We start from the raw sequence: 19,414 nt of genomic DNA, 5'->3' as shown, positions 1-19,414 counted from the left end.
TGTATTTTATACTACACGACTGATCGGCGATAGGGGGTTCACACTACACGACCTATCACCAACTGGAATCACAGGCGAGCTTCTCTGGTCTCCCAAACTACGTTTTGTCACGAAAACAAACGCGAGAAGTGACGAGGGGTTTAATGATACCACGTCCAAAAATGCATGTCAACAAGTAGCGAGTGATCAAAGTGTTTGTGCGCTGATGTGCAGCGTAAAATCAAGGAGGACATATACATATATCACAATCTTGTCACATCCAATTACCCAATCACATTTTGGTTTCTCTGCTTACCTCTCCTGACCTCCACTCCGAACTGAAGTCTAACACACCCTCCCACGTGTGCAGTAGCTGGCATCTTTTTTCACCTGCATGAGGCAGGTTCATACATCGATATGCATTATTGCCATCAGTCAGCCAGCTGAGGTCATAATTGCAGCAGTTATGAGGAATCTCTCTACCATTCACTGTCTGTATAGGCACCCAGCCTGCAAGTAGGTGAGCTGAGGTTAGAGACAAGTGAGATGTTTGAGATGTCAGCCCTGATGTGCTAGCATGTTTTACCACTGCACCACCTGAGGGCCTCATTTTCCAGATTTCATACAAATATGTGTAAACAACAGCACTCATTTACAGTAAATGTACTGTATATATCTTTATAAATCTATACAAGTCTATTCTAAAACAAAACAAGTGAAAAACAAAATTTAGATTTAGTAATCACTCTCTTGCAGATTATATCTGATAAAGAAGATGAAGGCAAGCCACTTTTATACGAACTTAAAGGGCACGGTGCTGACAAGGAGCCATACAACGTTTTTATTGTCAACCCTAAAACTGGCGTTATCACTCTCGCACATCCTCTGGACAGAGAGGAAATATCAGAGTACAACGTGAGTTTCAATTATTATTCTCTTTTTTAAATGCTTCATTGTACACTGTTATATGTGATTTGTGATTCATGTCTCTAAGCATCATGTCTAATCCTAAAAACTGTTGTATTACATGTGTACTGTTTGTTTGTAGCTGATTGGAATTGCGAGGTACAATAATGGCACTTTGGCCGAGAAAAAAATCCAGATAAAAATAGTGGTTGAGGATCAAAATGACAATCCCCCAACGTTCAAAAGATTCAGAGGGTCTGTGCCAGAATGTAGACCAACAGGTATGAACTTTAAACTATTATGCAGATTGTACATTTTAGCTAATTATTAAATATTAAAAATACAAAAAAAAACAATGGCGCTCAGGTGGCACAGCGGTTAATCACGCTAGCTCATTGGTCCCAACCTTTTTTGCACCACAGACCGGTTTCATATAAGATATAATTTCATGGACCGACATAGAAGGGAGGATTTAATATTATGTAATATTATTTAATAATATTGCTCACAAACTATGTAAATTGAGGCTAGAATAGAGCTTTTCTAGCGATCTCTAATTATTCATTCTTGCTGTGTGGCCTGGTAATAAATAGCCCACGGTGGTTGGGGACCACTGCGCTAGCACACCAGAGCTTACATTTTAAACTCGTCGGTTTGAAACTCAGCTCTGCCATCCAGCTGGGCTAAGCGCCTACAACGATTGGCTGTTGTTCATACAGGGTGGGAGCCAGATAGGGACTCCTCATAACTGAGGCAATTATGACCTCCGCTGGCTGATTGAAGGCACCTGCACAGAGTCAAGAAATAATGCATTGATCAGGGTGTGGCTCTTGTAAACAAAGCTGATCCACATATGAACTGGCCTTGTGTAGGTGAAAAGGTGCAGTCAGCTACTGCACACATATCGGAGGGGGCGTGTGTCAGTTTCACTCTTCTCAATCAGGGCGGGGATCAGTGTCAGTAGAGAGGAAGCATAATGCAATTAGGTAATTTGTTACGCTAAAAGGGGAGAAAATACATAAAGAAAAATAGATATAATATATAATATAATAATAATATATAATATATATAAAAATGTGGCTACTCAAACATGTGTTGGCTATAGTAAGTGACACTGGTGTTTGCTGCTTTCCGCACCATAACCTTTGCAAACAGGTGATTAAACTTAATCTTCATAAACAAACACAAGCAGTAAATATGTACATAAGTAAATACTAATATGCCTCTAATAAAACTGCAGGAACCCAAGTGATGAAGATAACTGCTGATGATGCAGACCAAAGTGGAACACTCAATGCACAAATTGCATATAGCATAGTAAAGCAACTTCCAGAAGGTTCCAAACCCATGTTTGGCATTGACAAACACAGTGGGGTGATATATGTTAAAGAGCGCTCACTGGATAGAGAGGTAAGTGCTGGTAAAGCTTTAAAGTTTTTTTGCTCTCAATACCTTCCTATCTAGCCTGATTTATATGAACAAACAAGTTACAAGTCGTTGTTCAAATGATCCTGTTGTGTGATTCCTAAAAAATCTTCTAGTTTCATTTTTTAAATGACTTAAAAATCTATTATTCTCTAGACAAAATGTGCACATTGTCACGTTAAGCTTTTTCAATATACAGTGGTACTTTGAAACTCAATGCCCTTTGTCAAAAAATGTGTACCCTTAAACTCAACGTGTTCAGTTTGTTTTTTAAAAATATATTTACTTCATTTCAAATAAACAACGTTCAGCGCATGGCTTGAGCAATGCATTAAATTGTCATCAAAGTGTGTATATGAGACGAATCTGCATTTGTGTGGAATAACAGTCAAATTCACTCTGAAAGCTCCACATGTATCTGTGTTCAGCTGGATTTTCCTCCTGATTCACTTTAAAACCTGTGTTACAGCTCAGGGTTCTGAGAAATTGTAAGGATCAGTGTGTTTTTTGTATTATATTTGTTTGTTTTTTCAGTGTATACGTGTCAAAACAATCCCATAATTTTTATTAGCCTAAAATACAGTATATGCAAGTCCATGGGACCAGTGATGGCTTAGTTACTTTGAAAAAGTAATCTGATTACTGATTACTGATTACTCCTTTAAAAAGTAACTTAGTTACTTTATGGATTACTTGATTTTAAAAGTAACTAAGTTAGATTACAAGTTACTTTATTAGTTATATAATGCGGAATATTTCAAAGATATTCCTTTGCAATACTTTATTATTTGGCTGCCAACTTGTGTGTACTGATGAGACTCAATTGAATCCCAGAACATGCTAGTGTGAATGCATGAACAACAAATTTGAATTTTCTTTCAAGAATATGATACAGACTGACCAACACTATTACGCTAAATCAGCATTGAAAATTGACTTTACTTTTAATAGCCTTCTACAATGCTGGAGCTTCTTAAAACGGAAGATTTTCTTTTAAATAGAAGTGTTATTTACCTGCTATTAAATTGTTTTCCAACAAAATTCGCCCAATTTGGCGGATAATCGCCCAATCTGGCAACACTGGAATGCGCAGAGCCAGCTGGCGCTTTTACTCGTAGCGCGCCATGAATACTACATAATAATAAATAGTACTACTTCTGTAATTGTGTTGGTGGTTGACATTTATGTTGAGTGTATAACTGCACTGTTTTGGTGAAGAACTACTCATCTGAGGTGCGGGGGGCCAGAGGGGTGGCCGAAGATTACTTTATGGTGGCCATGGCAACCACTGGCCACCCCCTGGCTCCGCCCCTGCCAAGAAGAAAGCAAAAATATCTTTTCACTAAGGAAAATGACAAAAATAGTAACGCACAGTAACTTGGATAAGTAACTTTAATCTGATTACTGGATTGGAAATAGTAACGCGTTAGATTACTCGTTACTGAAAAATGTGGTCAGATTAGAGTAACGCGTTACTAAGTAACGCGTTACAGACCATCAGTGCATGGGACCATGAAACACATGAATAGGTTTCCCATACATCCTTATGGGAAAAAATACCTTTTAAACTCAACATCTTTTAAACTCAACACCTCTCCCAGAACCAATTGATGTTGAGTTTCAAGGTACCACTGAAATATGTTTAATTAGGAACATAAAAGCTAAATGTAAAACTTATTCCTCTCTTTTTGGAACACAGTGTAGAGAACTTGATCAGATGATCAGTAATAACTGAGAAAAGTGCCTTTTTTCACATTAAAAGTTTGCATTTCTGCAATGAGTTGAGGCCTGCAACATAACCCCTTAAAAACTTAACCAAATCAGCAGCATTGCATATTCCAACACACTTATTTGCAGCAGCAACCAAATAAATCAAACTGTGAACTCACAATGTGCTTATCATTCTAATGTGCCGATGAAGGTTCAGATTTTGTAAAATAAATTAATAAACAAATGAATACATTTATGAATTAATTAAATGTAATTATTCATCTAGCCAATTATTGAGTCTTAATTTTTGTGTGGGCCTCAAAGCTGATGCCTATATTTCAAGGGAAATGTTCTTTTGCTTTCTCTAGTCGATTTGTAACCATTTTTCAAATAATCAGTGACCAGTTTTGAAGTACATTTATTGAAATATGTTCCCGAAAAGTTATCAGTGCCCAAGTGAGAAGTGAAGCAGTATTCATATTTAAACAAATGCTGTTATTGAGTGGAGTATTAATGTAAATGAAAACATGCATTATTATTATTAAAACAAAAAGGATCTGACAGCAGTATACGTCATCTCTTTTTATTTATTTCGTTCAGACTCTCGATCACTACACCTTAATAGTACAAGGTGTGGATCTGGCTGGTGCCCCAGAAGGCAATACTGGAACTGGTACAGTAGAGATTGCAGTGACGGACATCAATGACAATGTTCCTACTCTTGAAAAAGATGAGGTAACAAAAAAAGCAGAATGAAAAAGTTCAGAATGACTCAGATTTCTGTATAAATTACTCATAAAACTTGTTTTGTCCTTATCTGATTACTGTACAAACTAATTCTACCTGAACTAATAATACATAAACAAGTGTAGTGTTCATGTCTCTACTAAACACAGTGATACTAAACATCCATCAGTTACATAGGTGTAGAAATCCCTATACTTTACTAAACACATAAAAGCTTGACGTTGTAGTTGGTAGAGATGTTTGTTAGACAACTGGGTGACACCACTAATAAGGTCTGTGTTTGAACTGTACCTGTGCTGTTGACCAGCCGGACACGTTCACAGACATGATTGTATTAGTCTGTTGGTCCAGTGCAATTGCAGCCTCTGCTGGCTGGTCTGCACATAGAGTAATAATAATGAAGAGGAGTGCTTGATCCTCTGTTTGTGGATACTGATATATACTGATCAGTCATAACATTAAAACCACCTCCTTGTTTCTACACTCGCTGTCCATTTTATCAGCCCCACTTACCATATAGAAGTGCTTTGTAGTTCTACAATTACTGACTGTAGTCCATCTGCTTCTCTACATACTTTTTTAGCCTGCTTTATCCCTGTTTTCCAACGATCAGCCCCACAGGATCACTACAGAGCAGGTATTATTTAGGTGGTGGAAGATTATCAGCACTGCAGTGACACTGACATGGTGGTGGTGTGTTAGTGTGTGTTGTGCTGGTATAAGTGGATCAGACAGCAGCGCTGCTGGAGTTTTAAATACCGTGTCCACTCACTGTCCACTCTATTAGACACTCCTACCTAGTTGGTCCACCTTGTAGATGTAAAGTCAGAGATGATCACTCATCTATTGCTGCTGTTTGAGTTGGTCATCTTCTAGACCTTCATCAGTGGTCACAGGACGCTGCCCACGGGGCACTGTTGGCTGGATAGTTTTGGTTGCTGGACTATTCTATACTAGTCCAGCAGTGACAGTGAGGTGTTTAAAAACTCCATCAGCGCTGCTTTGTCTGATCCACTCATACCAGCAAAACACACACTAACACACCACCACCATGTCAGTGTCACTGCAGTGCTGAGAATGATCCACCACCTAAATAATACCTGCAGTAGTGGTCCTGGGAGAGTCCTGACCATTGAAGAACAGAAAGGGGGCTAACAAAGCATGCAGGGAAACAGGTGGACTACAGTCAGTATTTGTAGAACTACACAGGGCTTCTATATTGTAAGTGGAGCTGATAAATTGGACAGTGAGTGTAGAAACAAGGAGGTGGTTTTAATATTGTGGCTGATAGGTGTACATACACACTTGTGAATATTAAACCATGTTTTATGAGTAATTTATTCAGAATATTCTGAATTTTTAAATATTTACACATATAATCGTACATGTGTTTGTTTATTTTAAAACTTGGTAATGCTTTTAAAGTATTTGTAATAATGATCTTTCTTTTCCCCAAATTAGTATAGCGCTTCTGTTGATGAAGATACAGTTGATGTGGTTGTAATGAGAATCAAAGCTTTGGATGTAGACTTGAAGAACTCTGATAACTGGCTGGCTGTCTTTGATATTATCAGTGGTAATGAAGACGAAATGTTTACTATAGAGACGGACCCTAAAACCAACGAAGGCATTTTTAAGCTTGTCAAGGTACATAACCTCAGTTAATTCCTCATACACTTTAACTATTACTCAGCATTTTTTTACTCATGTTCTCTGTTCTCTCTATCTTTTGTTTGTCGACTCTACCATCTTGACTTTTGTATGAAGCCTGTGGATTTTGAAAAGGTGAAAAATCTGGACCTTGGTTTATCCATTTCAAACGTAGCTCCTTTTATAAATGGAAGTGCTTTATCACTGGGCATTAATCTAAACAATCCTGGAGCTTCAGGATCCCCGGGTGGGACAGCAGCCGGAACTGGGGTGGGAACAGGTGTTCCTCATTACTAGCCATAAATTGCCCTTGTCCCAACTTTTTTTTGGAATGTGTTGCAGGTCTGAAATGCGGGAATGGATGTTTAATAATAAATGAAATGAAGTTGAGCAATTAAAAAATAAAATCTTGGGTTCAAACTGTATGCAATCAAATAAATGGAAAAGCAAGGAACACTGCATTTTTCATACTGTCCCAGCGTTTTCTGATATGGGGTTGTAATTATTGTGTAATTTATGTTATTGCACAATGTTTTCTCTCATACTAAGATCTGCTCCAGTTGTTATTCATGCTTCCTCTGGAGATTGTGTTTGGCTCAAGTTGTCCTCTAGGCGTTTGTCAGCTCCACCTTTAGCTTGTGAGTGTTTTTATTGTATCTATAATAGATACTCCAGACCGTCATAGCTCTGTGATAAGCAATGATATAAAGCTTTCTGAATATATCTTATCTTCTTGCTGTGAGTCGAGCTTAAACGCACCAGATGCCCCATTTTATTCATTACAGATGCTCCGTAAAAAGACACGTTTTACATTTCTGACAACCCACATTCCAAAACTTTTAACAGCACCTCATGTTTAGGTATGATTTTAATCTAATCATAATTTATGAATGAGAAGTAATATGTTTTATAACAGTTACACAAACTTCTTTATTACATCAGAAATATTCTCAAACTTTTGGAGCAGTTACTCGGTTTGGTTTATAAACCAAAAAGCCACTAAATAAAATATGAAGTCCTGTTTTTGCATCTTTCATCTTTAAAAAACGGCTGCTGGGAGGCTGAGCCGTGCTCCACTCCCTTTTGACCATGTTAAAACATACCGTGATAACAAAAAATCTTCTGCATGTATTTAACCTGTGACTAATTGACAGTGCATCTAAATTGATCATTTAAAATGAATAAACTGTGTTAAATTAAAGGAACAACATACACCGATCAGCCATAACATTAAAACCACCTCCTTGTTTCTGTACTCACTGTCTATTTTATCAGCTTCACTTACCATATACAAGCACTTTGTAGCTCTACAATTAATGACTGCAGTCCATCTGTTTCTCTGCATGCTTTGTTTGCTGCCTTTTATGCTGGTATTATTACACTACAGAGCAGGTATTATTTAGATGGTGGCTCATTCTCAGCACTGCAGTGACACTGACATGGTGGTGGTGTGTTAGTGTGTATTGTGCTGGTATGAGTTGGTAAGAAACATCTCACTGTCACTGCTAGACTTAGAATAGTCCACCAACCAAAAAACATCCAGCCAACATCCAGCGGCCATCGTTTCTGCTCAGCGTAAATCGACTTTCATCAGTGAACAGCACTGAGGCCCACTGGTCCCTCGTCCAGTGTAAATGCTCCCTGACCCATGCAAGACGATGACGCCTGTGCCTGGTTCCTTGCAGGTCGTCTAGCATGCAGACCACGCTGATGTAAACAGTTTCGAATGGTCTGACGTGACACTTGGGTGCCTCTCACATCCCTTAAATGTGCCTGGAGTTGTGTGGCATTTATCATCCGGTTCCGCAGGACACTGTTCACAATGAAGCGGTCATCAGTGTGGGATGTGGCTAAAGGACGTCCACTCCTATGCCTTTCTGTGACTCTTCCAGTCTCTCTGTATCTCTGTTGCAACCTGCTGATGACACTCTGTGACACTAAGCTCAGAGGCCACTTCCGTCTGAGAACATCCTGTTTGAAGCCTAGCAAAGGCGAGGTACTGCTGATCAATTGTTAGGTGTCGTCTTGGACTCATGATGTCAAAATGTGAACAGCATGATGAGGAGGACTGTTTAAATACCAATTCTAATTGAACCAGGACATTTATTGGCCGATTCATGGATCAAACACCTGTTGTGAATTTTGCCATGAAGCTCCTTGTTAGAGAACAGCAAGTTGTGCAAAAAGTACTGAAACATTGAACAGTTGGACATTCAAAAGTTTAGAGAAGGTCACATTAAGTTCACCTGTAAAGGTTAGAGTGCATTTTAGGTTCATCCTGAAATTTCATCCGAAAGCCAAATATCCCTAACTTTTTGTAAGTAGTGTATATATACACAGATGTGCCTGGTCAACCATTGTATGGCGCCCTTGCAGTTGAGAGGGTTAAGGACCTCAAGGCATTTGAACCCAGACCTTCTGATTGATAGCCCAAAGCTCTACCTACTAGGCTACCACCATTCTAACATTGCATACACTAAGAAGTTACTGGCTGTTAAATAAAGACCAAAAGTTAAACATTTAATATTATTTAAATGGCTTGAAAATGCAAAATGTTTTTCCAGTAAAAATTCTACTCTACAAAGCAGTACTTTGACCTGACGGTTTGTCCGTTCCCCTTTTCTCTATAGCCTCTGGATTATGAGAAGCAGAAGGTTGTGAACCTGGAGGTTATGGCACGTAATGAGAATCCTTCTGTTAAAACTGCCCCTGTCTGGAACAAGGCATCAGTGGAGATCACCGTGGAAAACGAGGACGAAGGACCAGAATTCTCTCCAGCCATACTTCGCCTCAATGTCAAAGAGAACGTCCCTAACGGAACTACGATCGGAACCTACTCAGCCATAGATCCGGACACCAGTAGCAGCAAGGGCATAAAGTATAAGCATTTGTGTGGTGTATAGTAATTGTGATTTTCACTGTTGAGACATAGTCTGATCTGTCACTGAGGGTCACTATTTAAAGAGCATTTTTTTTCTCTTGCAGATATTATAAGATAACTGACCCAGGCTCCTGGATCAATGTGATGGAGAGCACTGGCGAGCTGAAAACGGCGAAAACCATCGACAGGGAATCTCCTCTGGTCTACAATAACACATACAACATTACTGTGAAAGCCGTGGATGAAAGTGAGTACAAGGATAATAGATTTTAATTGAACTGTAGATGCTTTGCAATTATGTTTTAAAACATACCAATTGGTTTATGTTCTAGTTTAACTGAGCCATTCCACCAAATGAGTGTCATTTATGTGTAGTAGTATCACACATACTTAACTACTCAGAATGTATATTCGTCAATCTTAGACAATTTTGTTTAAGTGGAAGATTGTATGAGTTACATGACAAAGTAACATGTTTTTAACATAGTATTAGTAAATACAGTACATGAAATATAGCAGCATGGAGTTAATGCTAAAGGAATATGAACACTGTGTCTCATGATTTATCAAAAAAATTATTTTTAAAATAAACATAACAATTATAATATTATCAGATATACAAGGGGCTTTCAAGGGCGCAAGGCACACAGTAACACCCTAGATGGGGCGCCATTCCATCGCAGGGCAGACACACATACACACACATACATGCACCCATTCACCTATAGGGCAATTCGGTGTCTCCAATTAACCTGACTGCATGATTTTTGAACTGTGGGAGGAAATCAGAGGTCCCCGAGGCACAGAAAGGATCCCGCCTGGCGATCGAATCCAGGACCTTCTTGCTTTGAGGCGACTGTGCTACCCACCGAGCCACCATGTCACCCCTCAGTAGATACAGAAAACCTTGGGACATGACTGAAACATGTATTTTAACCATGTTATTATGAATTTCTTATAAAATATGAATATTAAAAGCATATGGAATATACATTTATACATGTTTAGAAATGTCCTGGGGACTGAAATTGCACTGATTTGACAGAATAAACCAACTCCTTAGACTTTTTTTGTTCCTCGGCCTTTGTACCGTTCGGTTGCGTGGTCGGCTCTCTGATTTGGCACAATTTTTACATCGGACGCCCTTCCTGTCACAACCCTCCCTATTTATCCGGGCTTGGGACCAGCACTACAATGCACTGGTGCATGCATTTAGCGGCTAGATGCATATAGGACAATTCAGAGTTTCCGATTAGCCTAGCTGCATGTTTTTGGACTGCGGGAAGAAACCGGAGCACCTGGAGGAAACCCACGCGGACACAGGGAGAACATGCAAACTCCGCACAGAAAGGACCTGGACCGCCCCACTCGGGGATTGAAACCAGGACCTTCTTGCTGTGAGGCGACAGTGCTACCCACTAATCCACCGTCCCGCCTGGACCAACTACTTAGATTACAGGTGTTTAAAAGAGTGTGTCTGGTTTTACTTACTTTTAAGGCTTGGCACTATGTGCTTGCGCTATGATAAGTTGCCCCAGATTGTATAAGGCTCTGGTGTGTTTTTTCTGGTAAAAGACAATTTCACATCTATTCATCCAGCAGTATTATGGTCCCCATGTTCTTACAGCATGGCACACTGAGTGAGAGTTGGGTTTTCCTTTGACACCTATGACACCAATCTAGTACTAACTGTCCTGACAAGGATATACAGGCCAAAATATAATTATGTCAAAAGCTACAAATGGTTAGTGGTGAGTTGTACAGAGGAACGCTGTTAGGGCGCATTCACATGAGAAGCAGCAAAACTGCATTTGCACTGGCTGTGCCATCGTTTCCTATGGAGTTTGGCACTTGTCGCAGCACTTCCCTAAGCGGCATCTGATTCATCTGATTGAACTTTAATCCAGTTTGCCACTAACCTTTTCAAAGTGCCTCCAATGAGACAAACTGTTTGATATGACACAGATGCAAGCAGTATGAAGAACGCTTATTGTGAACAAAGTGAAGGGTGACTTATTATAATAAAACAACAGAGGAATATAATTAGTGGAGAGAACTTATGATCAGTAATAATAAGAGAAGTTTAGTGTTCCTTTGTTGTTCTTTTAGTACATTAAACCACATTAAGCTTTTTTTATCCAGAATTTTAGACTCTTTTTGAAAAGCTACACAGATACATGTGGATGCTTTTAGAGTTGATTTGTCTGTTATTCCAAACAAATGCAGATTTGTCTCATATTCACACTTTGGTGTTTTACAGTACCGCTCTCGATGAGTGAAGCGCAAAACACTTCTCATGTGAATGCCCCCTTACTCTAGCTCAAGTTATATTCCACCCTATCAGTCAGGTGCTCTCAGTCTTAGCTCTAAATGTTTGCCTAAGGAATGCAAATTGAGTTGCCTTATTTGAATATACCCAGTCCGTCACCCAGCCAGTGGTGCATTCTTACAGCCAGAACAAGCAGAGACTATTTAGCAACAACTTTACCAGCTCAAATATGTCAGTCCTGCATTTTGACATTCTGCTGCTGTAAAGCTTCCAAAACCAGTCAGTATCTGGTGTGCCCACCATTTGCCTCACGCAGTGCAACACATCTCCTTCACATACAGTAGAACAGGTTGTTGATTGTGGCCTGTGGAATGTTGGTCCACTCCTTGATGGATATTGGCAGGAACTGGAACATGCTGTCATATACGCCGATCCAGAGGATCCCAAACATGCTCAATGGGTGACATGTCCAGTGAGTATGCTGGCCATGCAAGAACTGGAATGTTTTCAACTTTCAGGAATTGTGTACAGATCCTTGCAACATAGGGCCGTGCATTATCATGCTGCAACATGATGATGATCGTGGATGAATGGCACAACATTGGGCCTCAGGATCTCGTCATTCTTGTGCATTCAAAATGCCATCAATAAAATGCACCTGTGTTCGTTGTCCATAATATATGCCTGCCCATACCATAACCCCACCGCCACAATGGGCCACTCGATTCACAACGTTGACATCAGCAAACCGCTCACCCACACGACGCCAAACACGCAGTCTGCTATCTGCCCCGTACAGTGAAAACCGGGATTCATCCGTGAAGAGAACATTTGTCCAACGTGCCAGACGCCATCAAATGTGAGCATTTGCCCACTCAAGTCGGTTACGACAACGAACTGCAGTCAGGTGGAGACCCCGATGAGGACGACGAGCATGCAGATAAGCTTCCCTGAGACGGATTCTGACAGTGTGTGCAGAAATTCTTTGGTTATGCAAATCGATTGTTGCAGCAACTGTCCGGGTGGCTGGTCTCAGACGATCTTGGGGGTGAAGATGCTGGATGTGGAAATCCTGGGCTGGTGTGGTTACACGTGGTCTGCAGTTGTGAGGCCGGTTGGATGTACTGTCAAATTCTCTCTCTGAAACGCCTTTGGAGACGGTTTATGGTAGAGAATTGAACATTCAATTTACAGGCAACAGCTCTGGTGGACATTCCTGCAGTAAGCATGCCAATTGCACGCTCCCTCAAAACTTGCGACATCTGTGGCATTGTGATAAAACTGCACATTTTAGAGTGGCCTTTTATTGTGGCCAGCCTAAGCACACTTGTGCAATAATCATGCTGTCTAATCAGCATCTTCATATGCCACACCTGTGAGGTGGATGGATTATCTCGGCAAAGGAAGAAGTGCTCACTAACACAGATTTGGACAAATTTGTGAACAATATCTGAGAGAAAAAGGCTTTTTGTGTACATCGACAAAGTCTTAGATCTTTGAGTTCAGCTCGTGAAAAATGGGAGCAAAAACAAAAGTGTTGCGTTTATATTTTTGTTCAGTATATATATTAACCTAATGCCACCCTGTTTTTTTATAGCTCGGAAGACTGGTACTGGTACAGTGTTTATCCTGATTGAAGATGTGAACGACAACAAACCAAAGATTGTGAGTCTAGAAAAGGTCCTGTGTTTTAATGACAATGCATGGGGCTCCACGTTGATTGAGGCTGTCGACTATGACCAGCCGCCGTTCTCGGGACCCTTTACGTTTGCAGTGGGCAAAGAGGCTGAAGGGACCTGGAAGCTCAAAAGAGCCACAGGTATGTTGTTGGACATAATAGAATTTCGATAAACGTACTAAGATATCAAATTAAACCACCCAAAAAACGGTGTTGATGTTTTACTGATGTAAAAGTATGATTTTATTATTTTATAGATACTTCAGCAGTACTGGAGCAGACTGTGGACTTGGCCAACAATATTTACAAGGTCCCAGTGCAAGTACAGGACCTTCAGGGTTCAGGAGAAGTACAGACTGTAACTGTAAGGGTGTGTGGTTGTGACAGGAATGGGGAGTGTAAAGCTCAAAGTGTTTCCAGTAAACTGGGAGCCGGGGGAATCCTTGCTTTGCTGCTGGCCCCGCTGCTGCTTCTGCTTTTGTGTAAGTGCCCTCTAGTGGTCATGTTTTGTATTACAAAAAATTTTACACAAGCAAATGACGTTGTTTTGATTCAGACAGTATGACACAGGTCTTTATGTCTCTCATAAAAGATTATTGCAGCATTTGTGTAGCTTGGTTTCTCTTTCTGTGCAGCTCCTGTCATATTTACACACTGTAGCTTTTCAACAGTTTATTCACATGCAGTTTTGTATTATATAATTTGGTTATGCAAAAAAAAAGCTCTGCAATACTAGTCACTCACTTACTTCCTTTACCACTTACCCAATTACGGTCGCTGGACAGGGCTGTAACACCAAGAACCAAGGACCTTCTAACTGAGGTAACAATGCTCCCCACTGAGCCACCGTGCCGCTTCAATACTAGTCATTAAAACTTTATTGTTTCATTAATCTTAGCGCAAATTAAATCCTATTGAAGATCACAAAGTCACAAAAAAGCTTGGTTTCTCTTTCTGTGCAGCTCCTGTCATAGTTACACACTGTAGCTTTTCATAACTGAACATATACAGTCAAAGTCTGCCTGCAGTGTTTTTAAGCAAGGTAATGTATTAGTTTAAGCAGAAGGTCAGGTTTGTGCTTTGTTTGATGCAAGGCCAAGCACATATTGCTGCAAACCACATCATACACAGCAAAACTGATTTCTTTTGAAACTGAGCTCTTAAATGGGTGCATGGCACATAGTAACACCCTGGACAGGGTGCCAGTCCATTGCAGGGCAGACACACACACACGCCCATTGAACTACAGGGCAATTCACTGTCTCCAATTAACCTGACTGCAAGTTTTTGGACTGTAGGAGGAAACCCATGCAGACATGGGGAGAACATGCAAACTACGGCCCACCTGGGGATCGAACCCAGAACCTTGCTGCGAGGGCGACAGTGCTACCCACTGAGCCACCGTGCCGCCCCAATACTAGTCATTAAAACTTTGTTTTATTAATATAAGGGCAAATTAAATCCTACTGATGAGCTTCAAAGCCACAAAAAGTCAATCCAGGATAAGGACCCTAACAATCTGACAAATGTAAAATTCAACACATTTCACATCGTAGCAAATACTAGCACATAATAATGCAAAATAGTTTCATGCTAGTCATTAAATACTTTTTTTTTATGTGGACAGGCCTGCTGTGTGTCTTCGCATGCACTACAAAAAGAGAGAAAATGGCCTTTGCTTTAGACGATGCTGATGGTTCGCTGTTCAAATCGAACTCAGAGGCTCCAGGGGAGGAAGCGGTAAGCATTTTAAACCCTATTTTTTCCAGGTGTTGGTGTAACAGTGTAACAAACATTTAATTCAGCACACAGATACTCAGGCTCATTCCAACCTGTTTGACAGCGTCTTATTACAACCCCAATTCCAATGAAGTTGGGACGTTGTGTAAAACATAAATAAAAACAGAATACGATGATTTGCAAATCCTTTTCAACCCATATTCAAGTGAATACACTACAAAGACAAGATATTTAATGTTCAAACGGATAAACCTTATTGTTTTTTGCAAATATTCACTCATTTTGAATTTGATGCCTGCAACACGTTCCAAAGAAGTTGGGACGGGGGCATGTTTACCACTGTGTTACATCACCTTTCCTTTTAACAACACTCAATAAGCGTTTGGGAACTGAGGACACTAACTGTTGAAGCTTTGTAGGTGGAATTCTTTCCCATTCTTCAGTTGCTCAACAGTCCGGGGTCTTCGTTGTCGTATTTTGCGCTTCATAATGCGCCACACATTTTCAATGGGAGACAGGTCTGGACTGCAGGCAGGCCAGTCTAGTACCTGCACTCTTTTACTACGAAGCCACGCTGTTGTAACACGTGCAGAAGGTGGCTTGGCATTGTCGTTGCTTGGACGTTGCTTGAATGGCAGCATATGTTGCTCCAAAAGCTGTATGTACCTTTCAGCATTAATGGTGCCTTCACAGATGTGCAAGTTACCCATGCCATGGGCACTAACACACACCCATACCATCAGAGATGCTGGCTTTTGAACTTACAGGTAGCACTGATAACAATCCGGACAGTCCTTTTCCTCTTTGGCCCGGAGGACACGACGTCCATGATTTCCAAAAACAATTTGAAATGTGGACTCGTCAGACCACAGGACACTTTTACACTTTGCGTCAGTCCATCTCAGATGAGCTCGGGCCCAGAGAAGCCGGACGCCAATGGTTTTCTGAAGTGTTCCTGAGCCCATGTGGTAATATCCGTTACAGAATGATGTCAGTGATTAATGCAGTGCCGCCTGAGGGATCGAAGGTCACGGGCATTCAATGTTGGTTGGTCCTTGCCACTTACTTTCTCCAGATTCTCTGAATCTTTTGATGATATTATGGACTAGATGATGAAATCCCTAAATTCCTTGCAATTGCACAGTGAGAAACGTTGTTCTTAAACTGTTGGACTATTTGCTCACGCAGTTGTTCACAAAGTGGTGAACCTTACCCCATCCTTGCTTGTGAATGACAGCCTTTCGGGGATGTTCCCTTTTTACCCAATCATGACACTCACCTGTTTCCAATTAACCTGTTCACCTGTGGAATGTTCCAAACAGGTGTTTTTTGAGCATTCCTCAACTTTCCCAGTCTTTTGTTGCCCCTGTCCCAACTTTTTTGGAACGTGTTGCAGGCATCAAATTAAAAATAAGTGAAAAATAAGCAAAAACACAATAAGGTTTATCCGTTTGAACATTAAATATATTGTCTTTGTAGTGTATTCACTTGAATATGGGTTGAAAAGGATTTGCAAATCATCGTATTCTGTTTTTATTTATGTTTTACACAACGTCCCAACTTCATTGGAATTGGGGTTGTACTTAGATTAACACGGTCATGTCACAGCAAGACGGTCCTGAGTTCGATTCCCAGGTGGAGCGGGCTGGGTACTTTCTGTGTAGAGTTTGCATGTTCTCCCTGAGTCTGCGTGGGTTTCCTCCGGTAGCTCCGGTTTCCTTCCACAGTCTCAAGACATGCAAGTGAGGTGAACTGAGGATAAAAAATTGTCCATGAGTGTATTTAACATTAAAAACTTGAACTAAATAATCTTGACACATAGAAGCAGTTGAAGCATAAGGAACCCATGTACTTTGCCTTTTTGTAAGCAAATATTATAAAGTGTAATCTAAGATGTTATTGTTTTTTACATTACTATTTATTGCATACCCACAACAGAAGGCACCTTTTATTATCCCTGCAAGCGGACTAGATACGATGGACAGCTTGAAGGGTGGCTATCTGGAGCATCAGAACTCAATTAGCATGGGAGGAGGAGGAGGAGGAGGAGGAATAGGAGGCTTTGAGCAGCACACCATTCAAAGAGACAGCATGTATCAGACCAACATGCAGAGCCATATGATCAATACGCTTAACTCCGGACAGTATGGCACAGGCGTTTACGGAGGCACCATCAACAAGTTTACTTCTGATATGTCCACCTTTGACAGGTGGACAACCACCGGGATGCATCTACAGGAGGTAAGTCCAACTGGTTACTTTGTTGCTTACTATGGTGGCTATTATAGATGCAAATAATTTGAGGGTGTAACTGCTTATGCTTCTGTTTTTTGCTGAAATTTTAGACCTAAATGTAACGATTTTGCAGCCTGTGTGTCTTTCAGGTCCGTGTACCTTTGGTCATTCAATTTGATTTGAATTCAGCATTTCCTGTCTCTTCTACCGGAAGTAAACATGCAAGCGTGTGCACGTGCTGACATGTATATATTTGTTCTATAAAGACCAGGAAAGTCAAGCAGGAGTTTTGAGAAGAAAAAATAATGACACCACATCCCCTGTTCTGATCTTTTATATTAGTATATTTGATGTGCATATACACTGATCAGCCATAACATTAAAACCACTGCAGTGCTGAGAATGATCCACCACCTAAATAATACCTGCTCTGTAGTGGTTGAACAGGGGCAAAGCAGGTTAAAAAAGTATGTAGAGAAGCAGATGAACTACAGTCAGTAATTGTAGAACTACAAAGTGCTCCTATATGGTAAGTGGAGCTGATAAAATGGACAGTGAGTGTAGAAACAAGAAGGTGGTTTTAATTTTATGGCCGATCAGTGTATTTCATCTATTTGCAAATAAAAATAAAACAATATGGGGAAGGGATTACCGTACTGGACACTGGACACCACCGTGGTCATGTTAGTTTTATAGTGGATGTTCGCCTGATGCCCGAGGTTCTTTTGACTCGATCTTGGCCAATAAACATTCAAAAAATAAATAGAATTGCACGAACTGATTCTGCAGTAAGAAAGGAACAAACAGTCAAATAAATGTCAAAGTTAATTTTCCATCTTTGTTCATTTTTAGTTATATTTTTTAAAATGAGGTTTATCTGTGTGGGCAAACTAAGGGAGCGTCTAAAAAGTGCAAGAAGAAGAAAACTGTTTAAAATGCATTAAAGGTTGCAATAGTTACACAGTGACATGTGGGTGGCATGGTGGCTAAGTGAGTAGCACAGTCGCCTCACAGCAAGAAGGTCCTGGGTTCAATCCCCGGGAATGCGGTCCGGGTCCTTTCTTTGTGGAGTTTGCATGTTCTCCCCGTGTCTGCGTGGGTCTTCTTCCCGGCGCGCCAGTTTCCTCCCCCGGTCCAAAGACATGCAAGTGAGGTGAATTGGAGATACAAAATTGTCCATGACTGTGTTTGATATAACCTTGTGAACTGATGAACCTTGTCTAATGAGTAACTACCGTTCCTGTCATGAATGTAACCAAACTTGTAAAACTTGACGGTAAAATCCTAATAAACAAACACAGTGACATGTACGATTCATTATACCTGTATTACAAAATAAAAGACCTACTCAGTAAAAAAAAAAGGATATAAATATATTATAACATGATGAATGTAAATTTTAATATAATAAATGTAGTTGTTCCTTAGTGACATGCTATATTAATTTTAAAATGTACAGTTCACAATTTCTTTTTTTTTTTTTACATTGTATGATTACTACTGTAATCATACAATGTAAAGGCTTTTTTCTTTTATATAGCACGTTTTGTTTTTTTGAATTGAAAAACGAATGACCAGAAGTACACGGACCCTTTTGCTTTCTCTGAACAATCTGTCCTCCTAACGTCCCACTCAAGCTTTCATCTCATTTCTTTTCTCTATGGCAGAGAATGATAAACCTTCACCAGAAGCCAAGGGAACGGTACGCCGACGATATCCTGAAGCCTTACGGGGTCGAGGGCACGGGCTCTCCCGCAGGGTCTGTCGGGTGCTGTAGTATCCTAGAAGAACAGAACACACTGGACTTCCTCGATTCGCTCGGACCCAAATTCAAAACCCTGGCCGATGTGTGCACGAGCAAAATGGACGGGAACAGGCTGTAACCCGGTGTCAGAAATGACTGGAAGGAACGCCTCTGCTTCTCCTGAGTAGAAGAAAATGAAACGGAGGGATGTGGATACACTGGTTTGTTGTGATTAGCAGCCCGTCAGCACTGTACAGCCAAATGTATTACTGGTCGGGGTGAACTTCAGGAAAAAAAAACTGCCCCATTTAATGTGTGTGTGTTTGTGTGTCACTATAAAATGTCTATTACTGTCCTACCCTAAAACATTTTTACAGTCCAAGTATCAAACATGGGTTTTGTTTTCCGCAAAGCTGATGCCACCTGCATTTTAAAATACCGGCATTTGAC

General features: G+C 40.4%; 1 protein-coding gene across 1 annotated transcript; it reads left to right on the top strand.

Moving 5' to 3' along the window:
* The first annotated feature begins 609 nt into the window (after positions 1 to 609).
* On the top strand, positions 610 to 19,179 carry LOC134320871 (desmocollin 2-like protein). The gene is made up of 13 exons (XM_063002505.1): positions 610 to 636; positions 736 to 894; positions 1,028 to 1,166; positions 2,126 to 2,295; positions 4,621 to 4,755; positions 6,229 to 6,414; positions 9,048 to 9,295; positions 9,403 to 9,545; positions 13,165 to 13,386; positions 13,503 to 13,727; positions 14,873 to 14,985; positions 16,924 to 17,226; positions 18,888 to 19,179. Exons 1-13 carry the CDS (start codon positions 610 to 612, stop codon positions 19,101 to 19,103), a joined length of 2,286 nt encoding a protein of 761 aa, XP_062858575.1. The 3' UTR covers positions 19,104 to 19,179.
* The last annotated feature ends 235 nt before the right edge of the window (positions 19,180 to 19,414 follow it).

The sequence above is a fragment of the Trichomycterus rosablanca genome, chromosome 9 (genome assembly GCF_030014385.1).
Source record: "Trichomycterus rosablanca isolate fTriRos1 chromosome 9, fTriRos1.hap1, whole genome shotgun sequence".
NCBI classification, from domain to species: Eukaryota; Metazoa; Chordata; class Actinopteri; order Siluriformes; family Trichomycteridae; genus Trichomycterus; species Trichomycterus rosablanca.
This window is presented reverse-complemented; position numbering and strand designations above follow the sequence as displayed.

What these genes read in the sequence shown, in the direction of transcription:
- LOC134320871 (XM_063002505.1), top strand. Translation starts at nt 610, where the DNA reads ATGTGTAAACAACAGCACTCATTTACA. An exon ending in GAAGCTCAAAAGAGCCACAG is followed by an intron (nt 13,387 to 13,502) that starts GTATGTTGTTGG and finishes ATTATTTTATAG; the next exon opens with ATACTTCAGCAGTACTGGAG. An exon ending in CCGGGATGCATCTACAGGAG is followed by an intron (nt 17,227 to 18,887) that starts GTAAGTCCAACT and finishes TCTCTATGGCAG; the next exon opens with AGAATGATAAACCTTCACCA.